This window comes from Scyliorhinus torazame, chromosome 15 (assembly GCF_047496885.1).
Source record: "Scyliorhinus torazame isolate Kashiwa2021f chromosome 15, sScyTor2.1, whole genome shotgun sequence".
Taxonomy (NCBI): domain Eukaryota; kingdom Metazoa; phylum Chordata; class Chondrichthyes; order Carcharhiniformes; family Scyliorhinidae; genus Scyliorhinus; species Scyliorhinus torazame.
This window is the reverse complement of record NC_092721.1, coordinates 185,616,164-185,634,938: the sequence shown is the minus strand read 5'-3', so window position 1 is coordinate 185,634,938 and position 18,775 is coordinate 185,616,164. Positions and strand designations below refer to the sequence as shown.

Below are 18,775 nucleotides of genomic sequence, written 5' to 3'. Positions count from 1 at the left end.
GGGCAGCCAGGTATGACACTCGACAATGTTCTCATGGTCCAGATTTTAATTGAATTCAAATATCACCATCGGCAGTGGGGGGATACGAACCTGGGTCCGCTACGCCAATACCATTCCACCACTGCCTCCCTCGTATTTAGATTGTGCCTTTAAAACCGTAAAACATTCGAAGGTGCTTCACAGGCACAGCACTGGGGTTGAAATCCTGGAACTCCCTGCCTAACGGCACAGTGGGAGTAGCTGTACCACACAGAATGCAGCAGTTCAAAAAGGTGTCCCACTCCCACCTTCTCGAGGGCAATTAGGGATGGACAATAAGTGCAAGTGATGCCCACATCCCAGGAAATGGGAAAAATCAACAAACAAAATTGGACACTAAGCCACAAAAGGAGTACGTCAGGTGACCAACAGCTTGAAAAACAAGTGGGTAAGTTTTAAGGAGAATTCAAGAGGAGGGGTTTGGAGGGTGGGGGATGGAGGGGCGGAGCTGCCAAAGGTGACCAGAATTAGAAGAGCGTAGAGATTCAGAGGGTTATCCTGGTGCAGGACTGGAGGAGGTGGCGGTGATAGTAATTGGGCAGGGTTATCAATGGATTTCAAAGCAATCATGAGGACTTGAAATGGTGGCATTTCTAGACCCGGAGTCAATATAGTCCAGCGAGCAGAGAGCTGATGTACGGATGGGGCTTGGTGTGAGTACGGCTCCAGTCAATAGAGTTTAAGAATAGCTCACAGGTGGAACATGGGAGGCTGGCCATAGAATTGGAATAGTCAAGCCTTTAGATCGCAAAGGGCATGAATGGGGGGGTTTCAGCAGCACTTGAGCTGGGTCAGAGGCAGGGTCATATTACAAATTGTCACCACCTGCAAAAAAGCGTCCAGCGGGATCCACTTTGCCATCATTGAATCTGATGTTTGTTTTTGCGTCATCGATCTGTGCTATGTCAGTAACCTCTTTTTTCTCCCAGTCCAGAAAGCAAAACTTTTCCCCATTGGCCAAGACGTATCCGCCTGAACTTCGGGGAGCGACAGACCCCACTGGAATATCTGGAAAAGAAAATGCAAGGGGTTTGCGAGGAGCATTTAAGAGAAAGTTTAACTGTGACTTTCAAAACTATGTGACAACAAATTAAATAGAAGATTGAATTTTCTTAGTCTAACCAACTCACTCAAGATACTAGAGCATCAATGTATTTCCATAGCACCTTTATCTTAGGAAAATATCCCGAGGCAATGTACAGGAGGGTTTGCAAACAAAATTTGACCCAGTGCAAAAGAGGTGATTTATTGCTCAGTAAAGAGGTAATTTTTAATTTGCAACTTAAAGGGGGAGACGTGGGAATGATTGTATGTTTAGGGAGAGCATTCTAGAACTTAGAGTGCAAGTGGCTTGATGCATAGCTATTAAAGGTGTAGGGGTTCTGTTTTCTCTCTAGGAGACCCTCGCCACACAAGTTCAGGACAGCAGATTTACATGAGTATGGCTTGAACAGAACAACCAGAGAGACAAGTTTTTTCTGATCCATTCACAATCACTTTATTGAGTCATCTACAACCCTCAGAAAAGGTCTGCGTTCAGCAAGAATGAAATACATGTATAATTACAGTTACATTACTTGAAACCAAAGGCGGGCTTACACTTTTGGAGGCCCTGTGCTCTCGCTCTTAGCGGAGTACCCACATCAAGCCCTGCCCCTCTGGTGTCGTGACGGCCCGCCCCAAGTGACATCAAGCCTTGCCCCAATTATGTCAAACCTACCCCCAAATTGCATCGCTGTCCCCAACCACGTCCACCCTCAGCTCACACAATGCAATCCCCAAAACCCAAATTACTGCTTAACTTCTTTAGTGCTCTTTAGCTTATGAGAACAAGCCTGTATTTGATAAATTGAAATCCACAATGCAAGCCACAAAAACCCAAAATCACTGCTTAACTGCTTTAGTGCTCTCTAACATGTAACAAACCCATAATTGATACCCTGAATGCAAGCTACATAAACTGAAAATCACTGCTTTAGCGTTGTTAGCTTATGAGAGCAAGCTTGTAGTTGATGGATTGAAATCAAAAACTACCTGTTGTCAGTATGGCGGTAGAGATGGTCAATATTGTAATCTATGTGTCCTGTGGCAAGCAAAGTGGCTGATGAGTCAAAGGATAGGAATCCCACGGCGAGTACCTCACCTCCCGACTCCCCAAAGCCTGTCCACCATCTACAAGGCACAAGTCAGGAGTGTAGTGGAACACTCTCCACTTGCCTGGATGAGCGCAGCTCCAACAACACTCAAGAAGCTCAACACCATCCAGGACAAAGTAGCCCACTTAATTGCTCCTCCTTCCACAAACATTCAAACCCTCCACCACTGACGAACAGTGGCAGCCTTGTGTACCGTCTACAAAATGCACTGCAGTAACTCACCAAGGTTCCTTAGACAGCACCTTCCAAACCCACGACCACTACCATCTAGAAGGACAAGAGCAGCGGATACTTGGGAGCCCCACCACCTAGAGGTTCCCCTCCAAGTCACTCACCACCCCGACTTGGAAATATATTGCCGTTCCTTCACTGTCGCTGGGGCAAATTCCTGGACCTCCCTCCCTAACAGCACAGTGGGTGTACCTACACCTGAAGGACTGCAGCGGTTCAAGAAGGCAACTCATCACCACCTTCTGAAGGGCAACTAGGGATGGGCAATAAACGCTGGCCTAACCAGTGACGCCCACATCCCGTAAATGAATTGCACAAATGGATCACCTGGTGTTACAAATTCATTTGACCATCAAATGTTTTCCGAGTGCCTCCTCCAAGCGTGATTGCAGCATATGCGTTGAAACCAGAAAAAAGGCACACAAGTTATGAACAAAGTCAAAACAATGCACAGCTTCCTTACACGATTCAACTGCTGCATTGCAGATTAAATTCTAGGAGTGACTGGAACACGGGATGAATAATACAGAGGCTTACATTGTTCAGGCTTGCTTGTACCCGAATATCTTCCTGCCATATTTGCGACATTATCGAAGATCTGCCACCACAATTTTTGATGTCAAAACCTAAATTTGCAATGATTTCCAAAACAGATATCTCCAGGCACTCAGACGTATGGGATTGTAGCTGGACAAAACAGAGAAATCGCTCAACGCCTTCACCGTCGCTGGTCACTTATCTTAAAATTAATGTTAATTAGTACACGTGACTCACATCTGGTTTCGAATCAACAATTCCGGAATGGTATTTGGCATTTTTGAGCTTCATTAGTGAATTGGTTTCTGAGCCACTCTGCCATTATAGTGGTGAAGTCATCAGCGGTTCTGTGCATTAAAATGTTGGTCTTCCCTGAACCATAATATTGATAACTTTTCAACTGCTCTATGAGAAGCCTATCAAATTCACTAATATTGTCGAGTCAGGCTAAAAGATTATCTCTTTGGCTTGACACTGATGACTCATCATTTAAAAAAAAAAATTTAGAATACCCAATTATTATTTTTTTCCAATTAAGGGGCAATTTAGCGTGGCCAATCCACCTACCCTGCACATTTTTGGTTTGTGGGGGAAGAGACCCACGTAGACACGGGAAGAATGTGAAAACTCCACACGGACAGGTACCCGGGTCCTCAGCGCCTTGAGGCAGCAGTGTATAGAACCTTAGTTAGGCCACACTTGGAGTATAGTGTTCAATTCTGGTCGCCACACTACCAGAAGGATGTGGAGGCTTTAGAGAGGGTGCAGAAGAGATTTACCAGAATGTTGCCTGGTATGGAGGGCATAAGCTATGAGGAGCGATTGAATAAACTCGGTTTGTTCTCACTGGAACGAAGGAGGTTGAGGGGCGACCTGATAGAGGTATACAAAATTATGAGGGGCATAGACAGAGTGGATAGTCAGAGGCTTTTCCCCAGGGTAGAGGGGTCAATTACTAGGGGGCATAGGTTTAAGGTGAGAGGGGCAAAGTTTAGAGTAGATGTACGAGGCAAGTTTTTTACGCAGAGGGTAGTGGGTGCCTGGAACTCACTACCGGAGGAGGTAGTGGAGGCAGGGACGATAGGGACATTTAAGGGGCATCTTGACAAATATATGAATAGGATGGGAATAGAAGGATACGGACCCAGGAAGTGTAGAAGATTGTAGTTTAGTCGGGCAGTATGGTCGGCACGGGCTTGGAGGGCCGAAGGGCCTGTTCCTGTGCTGTACATTTCTTTGTTCTTTGTTTGTTTGCTAACTACTGCACCAAATGATACTCACTGATGGCTCATCATGTCCTGTTAGAGGAAGTCTGAAGAAGTCAGCAGTTTGACTGTGACAACAACACGTCTCAGCACCTTCCTCCAATAAGAACACTCCTCACCAAACTGGGCCAATAATGCAGAATCCTTCCAGATAATTTAGATCTTTGAATGAGCGCATACAAAGCCTTAATATGACTTTTGTAAGTGTCATGATCAGCAATATCTCTTCCAACATTTCACCAATTAGAATACCTAACAACAAATGATTGTTTCCCTTTACTCAGATCAGAAAATAATTTGCAAATATTTCTGAACAAATCAACCAATTTCCCCTCTCTTTCTTTTTTAAAATAAATTTAGAGTATCCAATTTGAATTTTCCAATTAAGTGGCAATTTAGCCTGGCCAATCCATGTAGCCTGCACATCTTTGGGTCGTGGGGGGGCGAAACCCACGCAAACACGGGGAGAATGTGCAAACTCCACACAGACAGTGACCCAGACCCAGGATTCAACCTGGGACCTTGGCGCCGTGAGGCAGCAGTGCTAACCCATCTGGCTTGGGCTTGCGAAATCCTACCAACTGTCCTGGCTTGAGACAATTCACACCTCTTTAACCTGGGGTTACCCCTCTCTCTGGCTCTGTAAAGACTTAATTACCTGCAAATGCTCGCATTCAAAGTACTGTCTTGCATCTTTGACTTTTTCCATATATATGTTTCTGGAACCTACCTCTCCATTCACCTGAGGAAGGAGCAGTGTTCCGAAAGCTAGTGTTTGCAACAAACCTGTTTGACTTTAACCTGGTGCTGTAAGACTTCTTACTGTGCTCACCCCAGTCCAACGTTGGCATCTCCACATCATGGCTTTATCAATCGTGGCATAGATTACAAAAGCAAGGAAGTCATGTTGGAGTTGAATAGAACATTGGTGAGGCCACAGCTGGAGTACTGTGTGCAGTTCTGGTCACCACATTATAAGAAGGATGCGATTGCACTGGAGGGGATGCAGAGGAGATTCACCAGGATATTGCCTGAGATTGAACATTTAAGTTATGAAGAGAGGTTGGATAGGTTTGGGTTGTTTTTGCTGGAGCTTTGAAGTCTGAGGGGCGACCTGATCGAGGTGTACAAGATTATGAGGGGCATCGACTGGGTGGATAGGGAACAGCCGTTCGCCTTAGTTAAAGCGTCAGTTACGAGGGGACACAAGTTCAAAGTGAGGTCAGGAGGTTCAGGGGGGATTTGAGGAAAAATGTTTTTTACCCAGAGGGTGGTGATGGTCTGGAACGCACTGCCTGGGAGGGTGGTAGAGGCGGGTTGCCTCACAGCCTTTAAAAAATACCTGGATGAGCACTTGGCACATCTTAACATTAGAGGCTATAGGCCAAGTGCTGGCAAATGGGATTGGCAGATCAGGTGCCTTTCATGTGACAGTGCAGACCCAATGGGCTGAAGGTCGCATACCTTTTCTGCACTGTATTTTTCTGTGATTTCTGTATTGGGTAATCAGACTCTTGATTGCATTAGACAATGGCAGGTAATGGTATTTCCCTAGTACCACTGTAGCCACCTGGGTTGGCCACTTCTCGACTTAAAACGAAGAACCCCAAAGGCTGAAGGGAAATTCAGCCAACACAGGCAAAGACTAGCAAGTACAGAAATCATGTGTATTGAAACCTGCAAAAAAAACAGACAGCACTGAAACCAGCAGCCATCTGCATAGTAATGAGCAATTCCAAGGCACAATTGCAACAGTTAAGGTGAATAAAGCCAAGCCAGACTCCTCGGCACCAGCAGGAGCCAAGACAAAGGAAGGCCAACAGACATTTAGGGAGCGCCCAGCGATCAGGGAACAACTCCAGTATTGGAGAAATCGATCCAAGTGTTCAGAACGCAGCCCAATCACTTGGAACCAGGTACAGGGTCCGCCCCGAAGGGCGGGAAGCCCCTGGGGACTATAAAATAGAATCCCCAAGTTTAAATCGTCCTTCTCGACAGGGTCACTCAGCAACGCGAAGCAACCCCTGAGAGTGAACTGTCCAGCGGCCACGCCAACCAAGTAAGTCTCAAGTCAACGCTCGCTACGAGATAGGCGCTCCTAGCTACCAGTCCATAACAGCTTTTGAATCCTGCAGACTCAGGACCTGAACGAAAGGCCATTTGTTCCCCTGACCCGGTGGGCCAATTCCGAAGCTAAGTATAGGCCTTTTAGTGATAGGAATAGTCTAGAAAGTAGAGTTTATGCATGAGTAGTGATTGACTGTGTATAATAAATGTGTTTTGATTTGAATCTTACTAACTGGTGTGTTGAGTTATTGATCAGTACTTGAACTTGAACCTCGTGGCGGTATCATAAAGATACCTGGCGGCTCTAGAGCAAAGGTTAAACAAACAGAGCAAATTACGAATTAAGAGCCAACCAAAAGTTAGCAACACCTCTACTCCCTGATAAACAATGACGAGACAGAGTATAGGAATGAGATAGAGAATCTGGTGAACTGGTGTGACGACAATAATCTCTCCCTCAATGTCAACAAAACGAAGGAGGTTATCATCGACTTTAGAAAGCGTAGTGGAGAACATGCCCCTGTCTACATCAATGGGAATGAAGTAGAAAGGGTCGAGAGCTTCAGGTTTTTAGGTGTACAGATCACCAACAGCCTGTCTTGGTCCCCCCCATGCCGACACTATAGTTAAGAAAGCCCACCAACGACTCTACTTTCTCAGAAGACTAAGGAAATTTAGCATGTCAGCTACGACCCTCACCAACTTTTACAGATGCACCATTGAAAGCATGCTTTCTGGTTGTATCACAACTTGGTATGGTTTCTGCTCTGCCCAAGACCGCAGGAAACTATAAACAGTCGTGAATGTAGCCCAATCCATCAAGCAAACCAGCCTCCCAACCATTGACTCTATCTATAATTCCCGCTACCTTGGAAAGGCAGCCAGCATAATTAAGGACCCCACGCACCCCGGACATACTCTCTTCCACCTTCTTCCGTCAGGAAAAAGATACCAAAGTTTGAGGTCACGTACCAACCGACTCAAGAACAGCTTCTTCCCTGCTGCCATCAAACTTTTGAATGGACTTACCTTGTATTAAGTTGATCCTTTCTCTACACCTTGCTATAACTGTAACATTATATTCTGTAGTCTCTCCTTCCTTCCTTACGTACGGTATGCATTGTTTGTACGGCAATACTTTTCACTGTATACTAATACATGTGACAATAATAAGCAAAGCAAATCAAATCAAAAAATCAATGTCCAAACCCTTTGGGCGAGTCTCTGTTTTAGCTAGATGTCCAAATTAACCCCTCACTGCCCAACCCTGTGCTGTTGGCTGCATCTTGCCTTTTGTAATATTATAGTTCCAATCATGAGGTGAAAGCATTTTCATGGGTTTGAAATTTATATTCCAAAGATTTCCCAGTTGGAGGGGATTCCGTTCCCACCATAGCGGGATGAAGGAGGTGATGGTGCACGGCTGCCGTTAATCGGAGGAGCACAGGCACCTTGGAGGGTTGAAAGACTGGCAGAGTTTACAAGAGGTAAGGAGCGGCAAGGCCATGGCAGCACTTGGGCATCCTTTGAACCATTCCTTCACTGTCGCTGGGTCAAAATCCTTGGAACGCCCTCCCAAACAGCACCCTGGGAGTTCCTGCTCGAGGAGGCAACTCAACGCCACCTTCTCAAGAGTAATTAGGGATGGGCAATAAATGCTGGCCGAGCCAGCTACACCCACCTCACGCGAACAAATCGTACAATAGAGGGCGATGAGAAAAAAATTTAAATCAGGAGACGGGGTGACCCCTGTGCTTACGGGTCAGCACCGGGGTCATAGATGAATGATTAAGGATGTGGTTAGCAGCGTTTTGGATGAGCTTAGCTTTATGGCGGGAGAAAGTTTGACCTGAAATGCCAATTCTGTTTCTCTCTTCACAGATGCTGCCTGACCTGCTGAGTATTTGCAACACTTTTGTTTTTTATTTCTCACACGCATGCATTTTGTCACAGGAAACCAAGAAAGCGGATACCAACACGGGTCATCAAGAAATAGGAGTTGTGGGAAAAAGGATGACAGAAGAAAATATGAAGAATTTCTTGAGAAAGGAAAGGTCAATCCCGACGTACAGTTTATCCACTTTTTCTGGACTTAAGTGACGCAGGAAAATTGTAAAGCCAATGGCTGTGTTCATGCTTATTCAATTCCTAACTAAATTGAAGTATAATACTCTTACCAACATGGACTTTCTCCACCTGGTTACTGTCAGGGTTCCATCTATACACATTCTGTTCAGGGATGTCCACATAGAGCAACGTTCCATGCTTTTCCTCCCAAACAGGACTTTCGCCAAGCGAGTATTTCTCATTCAAAACACATTCAATTTTAACAGAGGCCATTGTCTGAAACAGAGAAGTAGTAAAAGCTTCTAGTGTTGATTCTTAACTGAAGCTTAGAGCCTAGGCCTGTCCACATTCTCCCCGTGTCTGCGTGGGTTTCACCCCCACATGTGCAGGGTAGATAGATTGGCCACGCTAAAGTGCCCCTTAATTGGGAAAAAAATAATTGGGTCCTCTAAATTTATTTTTTTTAAAAGAGCCTAGGCATGTCTTTTCTGCACTGATTAAAATCATAGAATCCCTGCAGCGTAGAAGGAAGCCAATTGATCCATCAAGTCTGCACTAACACTCTGAAAGAGCACCCTAAACTTGACCCAATCCCCCACCCTATCCCCATAACCCAACCTAACTGTTGGACTTTATCACGGCCAATCCACTTAACCTGCACATCTTTGGACTGTGGGAGGACACCGGAGTACCCTTGGAAATCCACACAGACACGGGGAGAACGTGCAAGCTCCACACGGACAGTGACCCAGGGCGAGGATCAAACCCGGGTCCATGGTGCTGTAAGGCAGCAGTGCTAACCACTGCGCCACCATGCCGCCCTTGGGAACAGGAATGTTACACTTAACAATAGTTAACACCTTAATTTAATTCATGAAAACTAACAAGTGATCATGGATTTGGATTGAGGCTTGAATATATTATAAGTGATACAACATTCTAACAGAATTTTAGTGTCTAACTGTGACGTTGCTCTGAAATTTATTATGATTAAAACAAAATTGTAATGCCTAATTAATGAATAATCCCTATGTACAGTTTATCCACTCTTGTATCAGCATTGGCATCGCGGTCAATCACCCCAAAGGCCAAGCCAAATTTCTGCCTCGCAGGTTATATCCTTGCTTTATATTAAACTAACCCACAGCCCCCAACACAGGTAGTTGAGTTCTTGGGGTTGCCTTCAAGCCTTGTGTTGGATATCACGCAACTGTGCTTTGGATTTGGAGGCCAGCATTCACATCAGGGCAAAAGTATATTTTAAAGATGAAACCATTCACTGGTGCTATAAATTATTTTTCTAGGACTTCCGGTTGCGGTGATGCACTGCTAAGCCGCACGTTTCGGCAGCTCCCGTTCTAATGGACTTTTGGGCTCTTATCGGGAGCCCCAACGGAATTTTTTTTCGACCTAACCCAGTGTGGGGTGACGAACGAAGGAGTCCCCCCGGGTGTGTATGGAAAGGAGCGGCGGTAGTGGCCAGATTGAGAAGGTTCCTTTGGAGCAGCGGCAGAGAAGAGAAGGGAGAAGCAAGATGGCGGCGGATGGAGCCCAGATGGTATGGGGCCCGGACCAGCAGGAGTTTCTCCGACGATGTGTGGAGGAGCTCAAGAAAGAGGGGCTGGCGCCGATGCTACTGGCAATCGAGGGACTGAAGGAAACACAAAAGGTCCAGGCGATGGAGCTCCGTGGAGTGAAGGCAAAGGCAGCCGAGAATGAAGATGAGATACAGGGCCTGGTGGTAAAAACGGAGACACACGAGGCACTACACAAGAGGTGCATAGAAAGGCTGGAAGCCCTGGAGAACAGCTCGAGGAGGAAAAACCTACGGATTCTAGGTCTCCCCGAAGGAGCAGTGGGAGCTAATGTTGGGGCTTATGTGAGCACGATGCTCCACATGCTAATGGGAGCTGAGGCCCCAACGGACCCCTGGAAGTGGAGGGAGCGTACCGGGTCCTCGTGAGAAGATCAAAGGCAGGTGAAACACCAAGAGCAATAGTGGTGAAGTTCCATCGCTACAGGGACAGAGAGATGGTCCTGAGCTGGGCCAAGAAGGCACGGAGTAGCAAATGGGAGAATGCGGTGATACATGTGTATCAGGACTGGAGTGCGGAGGTGGCGAGAAGGAGGGCGAGCTTTAACCGGGCCAAGGCGGTACTCCATAGGAAGAAAAGAAAATTTGGGATGCTGCAGCCGGCGCGATTGTGGGTCACGCATCAGGGTAAGCACCATTACTTCGAGACGGCGGATGAGGCATGGACATTCATCCAAGAGGAGAAACTGGACTAGATTTGAGAGTTTGATGTTTGGAGAGAAGCAGCGAGGTGGTGGTACAGAAATGTAAAGTGGGGAAAGGGGAGGGCTATTGTACAGCAATGTTGGACAGGGAATTTCTCTCCCCCCGATGGGGGGACACGAAGAAATGTGGGCGCCAGTGGAAAAAGGGACAGGGAAGGGGAATGAGGGACCTGTGCCATAGGGCGCGGGGCAGAGAGGAAAGCACGGGTATTTTCCCGGGCTATGGAAATTCTAGCGGGAAAACGAGCGCAGGAAGGAAGGGAGCCCCACACGCAGGGAGGTCAAAGAGTGAACGGGGGAAGCCGAGGTCAGCCAGAGTTAGCTGACTTCCGGAAGCAAAATGGGGGGAGTAACCAAGCTAGAGGGGGATCTAGCGGGGGGGGGGGATTAACTGGGTTGCTGCTGCTGAGTGCAAGGGGGAGCTGGTAAGAGATGAGGTGATCGGGGCGGGAAGGCGCTGCCTGGGGGACAGACGGGTGATGAGGAGATGGCCTAAATAAGGGGATGGCTATTCGACGAGGTGGGGGGGGGGGGGGGGGGGGGGTGAATGGCCCCCCAATCCGGCTGATCACGTGGAATGTGAGAGGCTTAAATGGGCCGATTAAGAGGGCACGGGTGTTTGCGCACTTAAAGAGACTGAAGGCGGGCGTAGTCATGCTCCAGGAGACGCACCTGTAGGTGGCGGATCAGGTTAGATTAAGAAAAGGATGGGTGGGACAGGTATTCCACTCAGGGTTGGACGCGAAAAACAGAGGGGTGGCAATATTGGTGGGGAAACGTGTATCATTCGAGGCTAAGAATATAGTGGCGGACAGTGGGGGCAGATATGTGATGGCGAGTGGCAGACTGCAGGGAGAGGCGCTTGTGCTGGTGAATGTATATGCCCCGAACTGGGATGACGCGGGATTCATGAAGCGAATGCTGGGACGTATCCCGGACCTGGAGGTGGGAAATTTGATAATGGGGGGGGGGGATTTTAACACAGTGCTGGATCCAGGGCTAGACCGGTCCAGATCCAGGACCGGGAGAAGGCCGGCAGCAGCCAAGGTGCTTAAGGGATTTATGGAACAAATGGGGGGAGTGGATCCGTGGAGATTCGCCAGGCCGATGGCTAAAGAGTTCTCTTTCTTCTCCCATGTCCATAAGGTATACTCCCGGATAGACTTTTTCGTTTTGGGAAGGGCACTGATCCCGAAAGTGGCAGGAACGGAGTACTCGGCCATAGCCGTTTCAGACCACGCCCCGCATTGGGTGGATTTGGAACTAGGAGAGGAAAGGGAGCAGCGCCCACTCTGGCGACTAGATATGGGACTACTGGCGGACGAGTGGGTCTGCGGAAGGGTGAGGGGGTGTATTGAGCGATACTTGGAGGTCAATGACGATGGGGAGGTTCAGGTGGGGGTAGTATGGGAAGCGCTGAAGGCGGTGGTTAGAGGACAGCTGATCTCCATCAGAGCCCACAAGGGGAAACAAGAGGGCAAAGAAAGAGAGAGATTAGTGGGGGAAATTTTGAGGGTGGATAACAAATATGCGGAGGCCCCAGACGAAGGGCTATACAGAGAAAGACGAAGACTACAGACGGAGTTTGACCTGCTGACCACGGGAAAGGCAGAGGCACAGTGGAGGAAGGCACAGGAGATGCAATATGAGTATGGGGAAAAGGCGAGCTGGCAGTTGGCACACCAACTTCGGAAGAGGATGGCGGCGAGAGAGATCGGGGGAGTTAGGGACGAAATGGGAAATATGGAGCAGAGAGCAGGGAAAGTGAACGAGGTGTTCAAGACCTTTTATGAGAGGCTATATAAGTCCCAACCCCCGGGGGGAAAAGAAGGAATGCTACACTTTCTGGACCAGCTAAGGTTCCCGAAGGTGAAGGGGCAGGAGGTGGCAGGTCTGGGGGCGCCAATCGAGGTGGATGAGGTGATTAAAGGACTGGGGAACATGCAGGCAGGGAAGGCCCCGGGACCAGACGGGTTTCCGGTGGAATTCTACAGAAAGTATATGTATCTGTTGGCCCCGCTTTTGGCGAGAACCTTTAATGAGGCTAAGGAAAGGGGGATGCTACCCCCGACAATGTCGGAGGCGACGATATCGCTAATCCTGAAACGAGATAAAGACCCGCTGCAATGCGGGTCATACAGGCCTATCTCACTCCTAAATGTAGATGCCAAACTGCTGGCAAAAGTGATGGCGACAAGGATAGAGGATTGCGTCCCAGGGGTGGTGCATGACGATCAGACAGGGTTTGTAAAGGGGAGACAACTGAATGTTAATGTACGAAGGTTGCTGGGGGTGATGATGACGCCCCCACCAGAGGGGGAGGCAGAGATAGTGGCGGCGATGGGTGCAGAGAAGGCATTCGATAGGGTGGAGTGGGTCTATCTGTGGGAGGTGCAGAAGAGGTTTGGGTTCGTTGAGGGGCTTATTAGATGGGTCAGACTCTTATATGGGGCCCCGGTGGCAAGCGTAGTCACAAACCAGCAAAGATCGGGGTATTTTTGGCTACATAGGGGTACAAGACAAGGGTGTCCCCTGTCCCTGTTACTGTTCGCGTTGGCAATTGAACCACTGGCCATAGCGCTGAGGGATTCTATGAAGTGGAGGGGGGTGCTTAGAGGGGGAGAGGAGCACCGAGTGTCGCTCTACGCAGATGATCTACTGCTATACGTTGCGGACCCGGTAGAGGGGATGCCAGAAGTAATGCAGATACTTAGGGAGTTTGGAGAGTTCTCGGGGTACAAACTAAATATGGGGAAGAGCGAGCTTTTTGCAATGCACCCCGGGGAACAGGGAAGGGGGATAGATGCTCTGCCGCTGAGGAGAGTGGAAAGGAACTTCCGATACCTGGGGATCCAGGTGGCCAGGAACTGGGGAACCCTGCATAGACTTAACCTGAAGCGACTGGTGGAGCAGATGGAGGAGGACTTTAAGAGGTGGGATATGGTGCCGCTGTCGCTGGCGGGCAGAGTGCAGGCAGTTAAAATGGTGGTCCTCCCGAGGTTTCTTTTCGTGTTTCAGTGCCTACCCATTCTGAACACAAAGGCCTTTTTTAAAAAAATAGATAGGAGCATTACGAGCTTTGTGTGGGCAGGAAAGACCCCGAGAGTAAAGAGCAGTAGGGACAGAGGGGGACTGGCACTGCCGAGTTTGAGCGACTGCTATAGGGCCGCCAATGTGTCGATGGTCTGTAAGTGGATGAGGGAGGAAGAGGGAGCAGCGTGGAAGAAGCTGGAGATGGCATCCTGTAAGGGAACGAGCCTAAAAGCGCTGGTGACGGCGCCGCTGCCGTTCTCCCCGAAAAGGTACACCACAATCCCAGTGGTGGTGGCAACCTTGAGGATCTAGGGGCAGAGGAGGCGACACAGGGGAGTGACGGGTGCCTCGGTGTGGTCCCCGATAAGGAATAACCACAGGTTTGTCCCAGGGAGGATGGATGGGGGGTTCCAGTGTTGGCAACGAGCAGGAATTAGGAAGCTGAGGGACCTGTTTATAGACGGGACGTTTGCAAGTCTGGGAGCGCTAAAAGAAAAATATAAGTTGCCCCCAGGGAACGCCTTCCGATATATGCAAGTGAGGGCATTTACGAGGCAACAGGTGAGGGAATTTCCACAGCTCCCGACGCAGGGGATCCAAGATAGAGTGATTTTGGGGGCATGGGTTGGAGAGGGCAAAGTGTCCGAAATATACCGGGAGATGAGGGACGAGAGGGAGGCGATGATAGGGGCGCTGAAGGGAAAATGGGAAGAAGAGCTGGGGGAAAGAGATTGAGGAGGGGCTATGGGCGGATGCCCTAAGTAGGGTAAATTCCTCGTCCTCGTGTGCCAGGCTTAGCCTGATTCAATTTAAGGTTCTACATAGAGCACATAGTCAGAGGCTTTTCCCCAGGGTAGAGGGGTCAATTACTAGGGGGCATAGGTTTAAGGTGAGAGGGGCAAGGTTTAGAGTAGATGTACGAGGCAAGTTTTTTACGCAGAGGGTAGTGGGTGCCTGGAACTCACTACCGGAGGAGGTAGTGGAAGCAGGGACGATAGGGACATTTAAGGGGCATCTTGACAAATATATGAATAGGATGGGAATAGAAGAATACGGACCCAGGAAGTGTAGAAGATTGTAGTTTAGTCGGGCAGTATGGTCGGCACGGGTTTGGAGGGCCGAAGGGCCTGTTCCTGTGCTGTACATTTCTTTGTTCTTTGTTCTTTGTTGTCCCGAAGCGTGGTACATTGGCGAGACCATGCAGACACTGCGACAACGAATGAACGGACATCGCGCAACAATCACCAGGCAGGAATGTTCCCTTCCAGTCGGGGAACACTTCAGCAGTCCAGGGCATTCAGCCTCTGATCTCCGGGTAAGCGTTCTCCAAGGCGGCCTTCAGGACCCGCGACAACGCAGAATCGCCGAGCAGAAACTTATAGCCAAGTTCCGCACACATGAGTGCGGCCTCAACCGGGACCTGGGATTCATGTCGCATTACATTCATCCCCCACCATCTGGCCTGCAAAATCCTACCAACTGTCCTGGCTTGAGACAATTCACACCTCTTTAACCTGAGGTTACCCCATCTCTGGATCTGTAAAGATTTAATCACCTGCTAATGCTCGCATTCCAAGCATTATCTGGCATCTTTGAATCTGTCTATATATATGTTTCTGGAACATACCTCTTCATTCACCTGAGGAAGGAGCAGCGCTCTGAAAGCTAGTGACATCGAAACAAACCTGTTGGACTTTAACCTGGTGTTGTAAGACTTCGTACTGTGCTCACCCCAGTCCAACGCCGGCATCTCCACATCATGGCTACCATTGACACCGCAAACTGCCGGCTCAAAGTGGAGAGGATCTCCAGGAAGATCGCGCATATAGACACTGACATTAAGTTTCTACAAAGATGCAAGAAAGCAGACAAGATCCCGAAAGGGCTACAGATCACAAACCCACTCAAGTCGACCTACAACACAGACTACACTGAGAGACTCTGCCGTCGCACCTCTCTCACACTCCTCAACCACCTCGTCCGCCAGCTCTACAGCAGACGACGCAACCTGGAAACCAAGATAGAGGCCATATTCTCAACTTGCGCTCAGGATGCAGCAGACCAGCTGCGGAACACCGCCAAACAGATGAGACAACAATACTATGCCACCTATATGCACGCCAAGAACAGAAAGCTTGAGAAACCTACCAACTGTCCTGGCTTGAGACAATTCACACCTCTTTAACCTGGGGTTACCCCATCTCTGGATCTGTAAAGATTTAATCACCTGCTAATGGTCGCATTCCAACATTGTTTGGCATCTTTGAATTTGTCTATATATGTGTTTCTGGAACATACCTCTTCATTCACCTGAGGAAGGAGCAGCGCTCCGAAAGCTAGTGACATCGAAACAAACCTGTTGGACTTTAACCTGGTGTTGTAAGACTTCGTACTGTGCCATTTTTAAAGGCCGCCCCAGTGCACAGCAAACAAACCAGTTCACCCAGGTACTCCCAGCAGCCCCTCTGACATCAGGCAGGCACGACCCAGGCAGGCAACCCTTAGCGCCACACTCACGTCGGAGATCCGCTGGGAGTAACGTGCACGCCTTCGGAGAGTAACCGTGCATCACACCGCCGTGGTTGGATTTTGTAAAGTGGGGGGGGGGGTCCATTCTGCACTAAGCATCTGATCATTATATGCAAATTTATTATAATGAGGTCCCCGACGTTGAGAACGCAGCCCATCACTGACGGGGAGGAGTCAATCGCGTGAGGCTTTCATGTTGTCATGAATCACAACTTTGACCTTCCCATGACAACTTCCGCTCCTGCGGCTGAACCCCCCCCCAATCCCAATCCCCCAACGCGAACCGGAGCAGAAAGTCCCTGCCACTGGCTGCAGCTTCCAGATCTCCGCGTTTAGCTGCACAAGGACAGACTCCGCACATTACGGAGGAGTATCACAGACCCCACAAAAGCAAATAGTGCAGATAAGGCCCTTCGGCCCGTCGAGTCTGCACATGACAGGCACCTGATCTGCCGATCCTAATCCCATTTTCCAGCACTTGGCCCATAGCCTCGAATGTTAAAACATGGCAACCGGCCTCTGCCACCCTCCCAGACAGTGCGTTCCAGACCGTCACCACCCTCCGGGTAAAAATGGTTTTGCTCAAATCCCCCCCCCCCCGAAACTCCCGCCCCCTCACCTTGCACTTGTGTCCCCCTCGTAACTGACCCTTCAACTAAGGGGAATAGCTGTTCCCTATCCATCCCGTACGGAAGGCTATTGCTGACGACTTCCCTGTCACTATTACCACCGCAAAAAAAACCAGGGCCAATGAGTGACCGATGAGACAACCTGACAAGAGCTGAAAATCTGGGAATGTGCTGATAAGTAATTAGAAGCTACTGTGGGCTGACCTGGTCTGGGGGGTGGGGCAGGGCGTAACTGCAGGTTCTATTGGGGTAAAGGGGTATCAAATGGCATTGCTTAAGTGTACTGCCCCGTAAATCAGGGAGCGGGATTCTCCCATTCAGCGGCAGAGTGTCCATGGCACGCCATCGCGAAACAGGACGCTGGGAGTACCGATTCTGGCCCCTACAGGGGGCCAGCACGGCGCTGGAGCGGTTCACGCCGTTCCAGCCTCCCATTCCAGCATGAACTGTGCGCCGCGCCAACCCGCGCCCCATCGGAGGCACCCCCTGGAGGCCCCTCACCCGGAGCCCCCCTCCCCCCTGGAGACTCTTCCTCCCCCCCCCCCCACCCTCTCCCCCTGAGCCCCCGCCCCCACTCCCCCAGGCCCCCCCATCCCCCAGAGCCCCATCTCCCCCCAGAGCCCCCTCCCCACCCAGATCCCCCCACCCGGAGGCGGAGACTTGGCGGCCGGCCGTGTACTGCGACCGGCGCAGCGCCGGCTCCAATGGCGCTGATTCTCCGCTCCGAGGAGAATCGCGTGCCGGCATGGCGCGGTTGCGGGGATTCACCGACCCGGCGGGGGCCGGAGAATCCTCACTTTGAGGGGCTAGGCCCGAGCCGGACTGATTTCCGCCCCGCCAGCTGATGCGGAAATGACTTCGCTGGGCGACGCATGCGCGGGAGTGTCAGCGGCCGCTCACGGCATCCCCGCGCATGCGCAGTGGAGGGTGTCTCTTCCGCCTCCACCATAGTGAAGACCATGGCGAAGGCGGAAGGAAAAGAGTGCCCCCACGGCACAGGCCCGCCCGCGGATCGGTGGGCTCCGATCGCGGGCCAGGCCATCATGGGGCACCCCCCGGAACCAGATCGCCCCGCGCCCCCCCAGGACCCCGGAGCCCGCCCGCGCCGCCTTGTCCCGCCGTTCGAAAGGTGGTTCAATCCACGCCGGCTGGCGTGGGTTGACAGTGGCGGGACTTCGGCCCATTGCGGACCGGAGAATCGCCGGGGGTGGGCCCGCCGACCGGCATGATTTCCGCTGACCGGCGCGGCGCGATTCCCGCCCCCGCCAAATCTCCGGTGGCCTGGAGTTCGGGACACGGCGGGGGCGGGATTCACGCCGGCCCCCGGCGATTCTCCGACCCGGTGGGGGGTCGGAGAATCGCGCCCATGTTTCTGGAACATACCTCTTCATTCACCTGAGGAAGGAGCAGCACTCTGAAAGCTAGTGATATCGAAACAAACCTGTTGGACTTTAAGACTGTTGTTGCAAGACTTCTTACTGTGCTCACCCCAGTCCAACGCCGGCATCTCCACATCATGGTATTAAAATGTTGCCATTCACACTGACCACCTCACACCATTGCTGGGGGTGAGTCTTTCTCCCAGACCTGAAGCTCGCCAGGCCCCCGTGTGAAAGACTCAGCAACCACAGCTAGACTGGAAAATTAGACCCCGGGCTCCCCCCCGGCCCACCCCAAACCGCAAGCATATTTCAGGGGGGGGGGGGGGGTGGATTGTGAAAACATGTCGACTGGAAAGGTACAAAAGGAAAGTCTTAAGAAAGTGAGGAATACCTGGCAGCAGGACTTGTACTTCGCCGCTTAATGCCGATGTGACAGATTTCGGGCGGGTTAAATGTCAAAGAGACATTGGTCAATCATTAATCCCAATCGTCCATTAACTCTGTCGGCACTTTATTTTTAGACGTAGCTCTCTGCTGTGCAC

The 18,775-nt window shown here is 50.2% G+C and overlaps 1 protein-coding gene across 4 annotated transcripts in view; it reads right to left on the bottom strand.

Annotated features, from left to right (window-relative positions):
- Nucleotides 1-18,775, bottom strand: part of LOC140392060 (regucalcin-like) — a 33,418-nt gene extending 14,643 nt beyond the window's left edge. Inside the window, exons 1-3 of one of the 4 annotated variants that reach the window (XM_072477271.1) lie at nucleotides 18,625-18,775; nucleotides 8,473-8,638; nucleotides 865-1,047 (exon numbers count right to left, since the gene is read on the bottom strand). In XM_072477271.1, the coding sequence (XP_072333372.1) occupies nucleotides 865-1,047; nucleotides 8,473-8,635 (346 nt within the window). In that variant the 5' untranslated portion in view covers nucleotides 8,636-8,638; nucleotides 18,625-18,775. Of the gene's footprint in view, nucleotides 1-864; nucleotides 1,048-8,472; nucleotides 8,639-18,292; nucleotides 18,402-18,624 lie in introns of those variants that run through there. The other 3 variants (XM_072477272.1, XM_072477270.1, XM_072477269.1) reach the window with 3 other exon arrangements.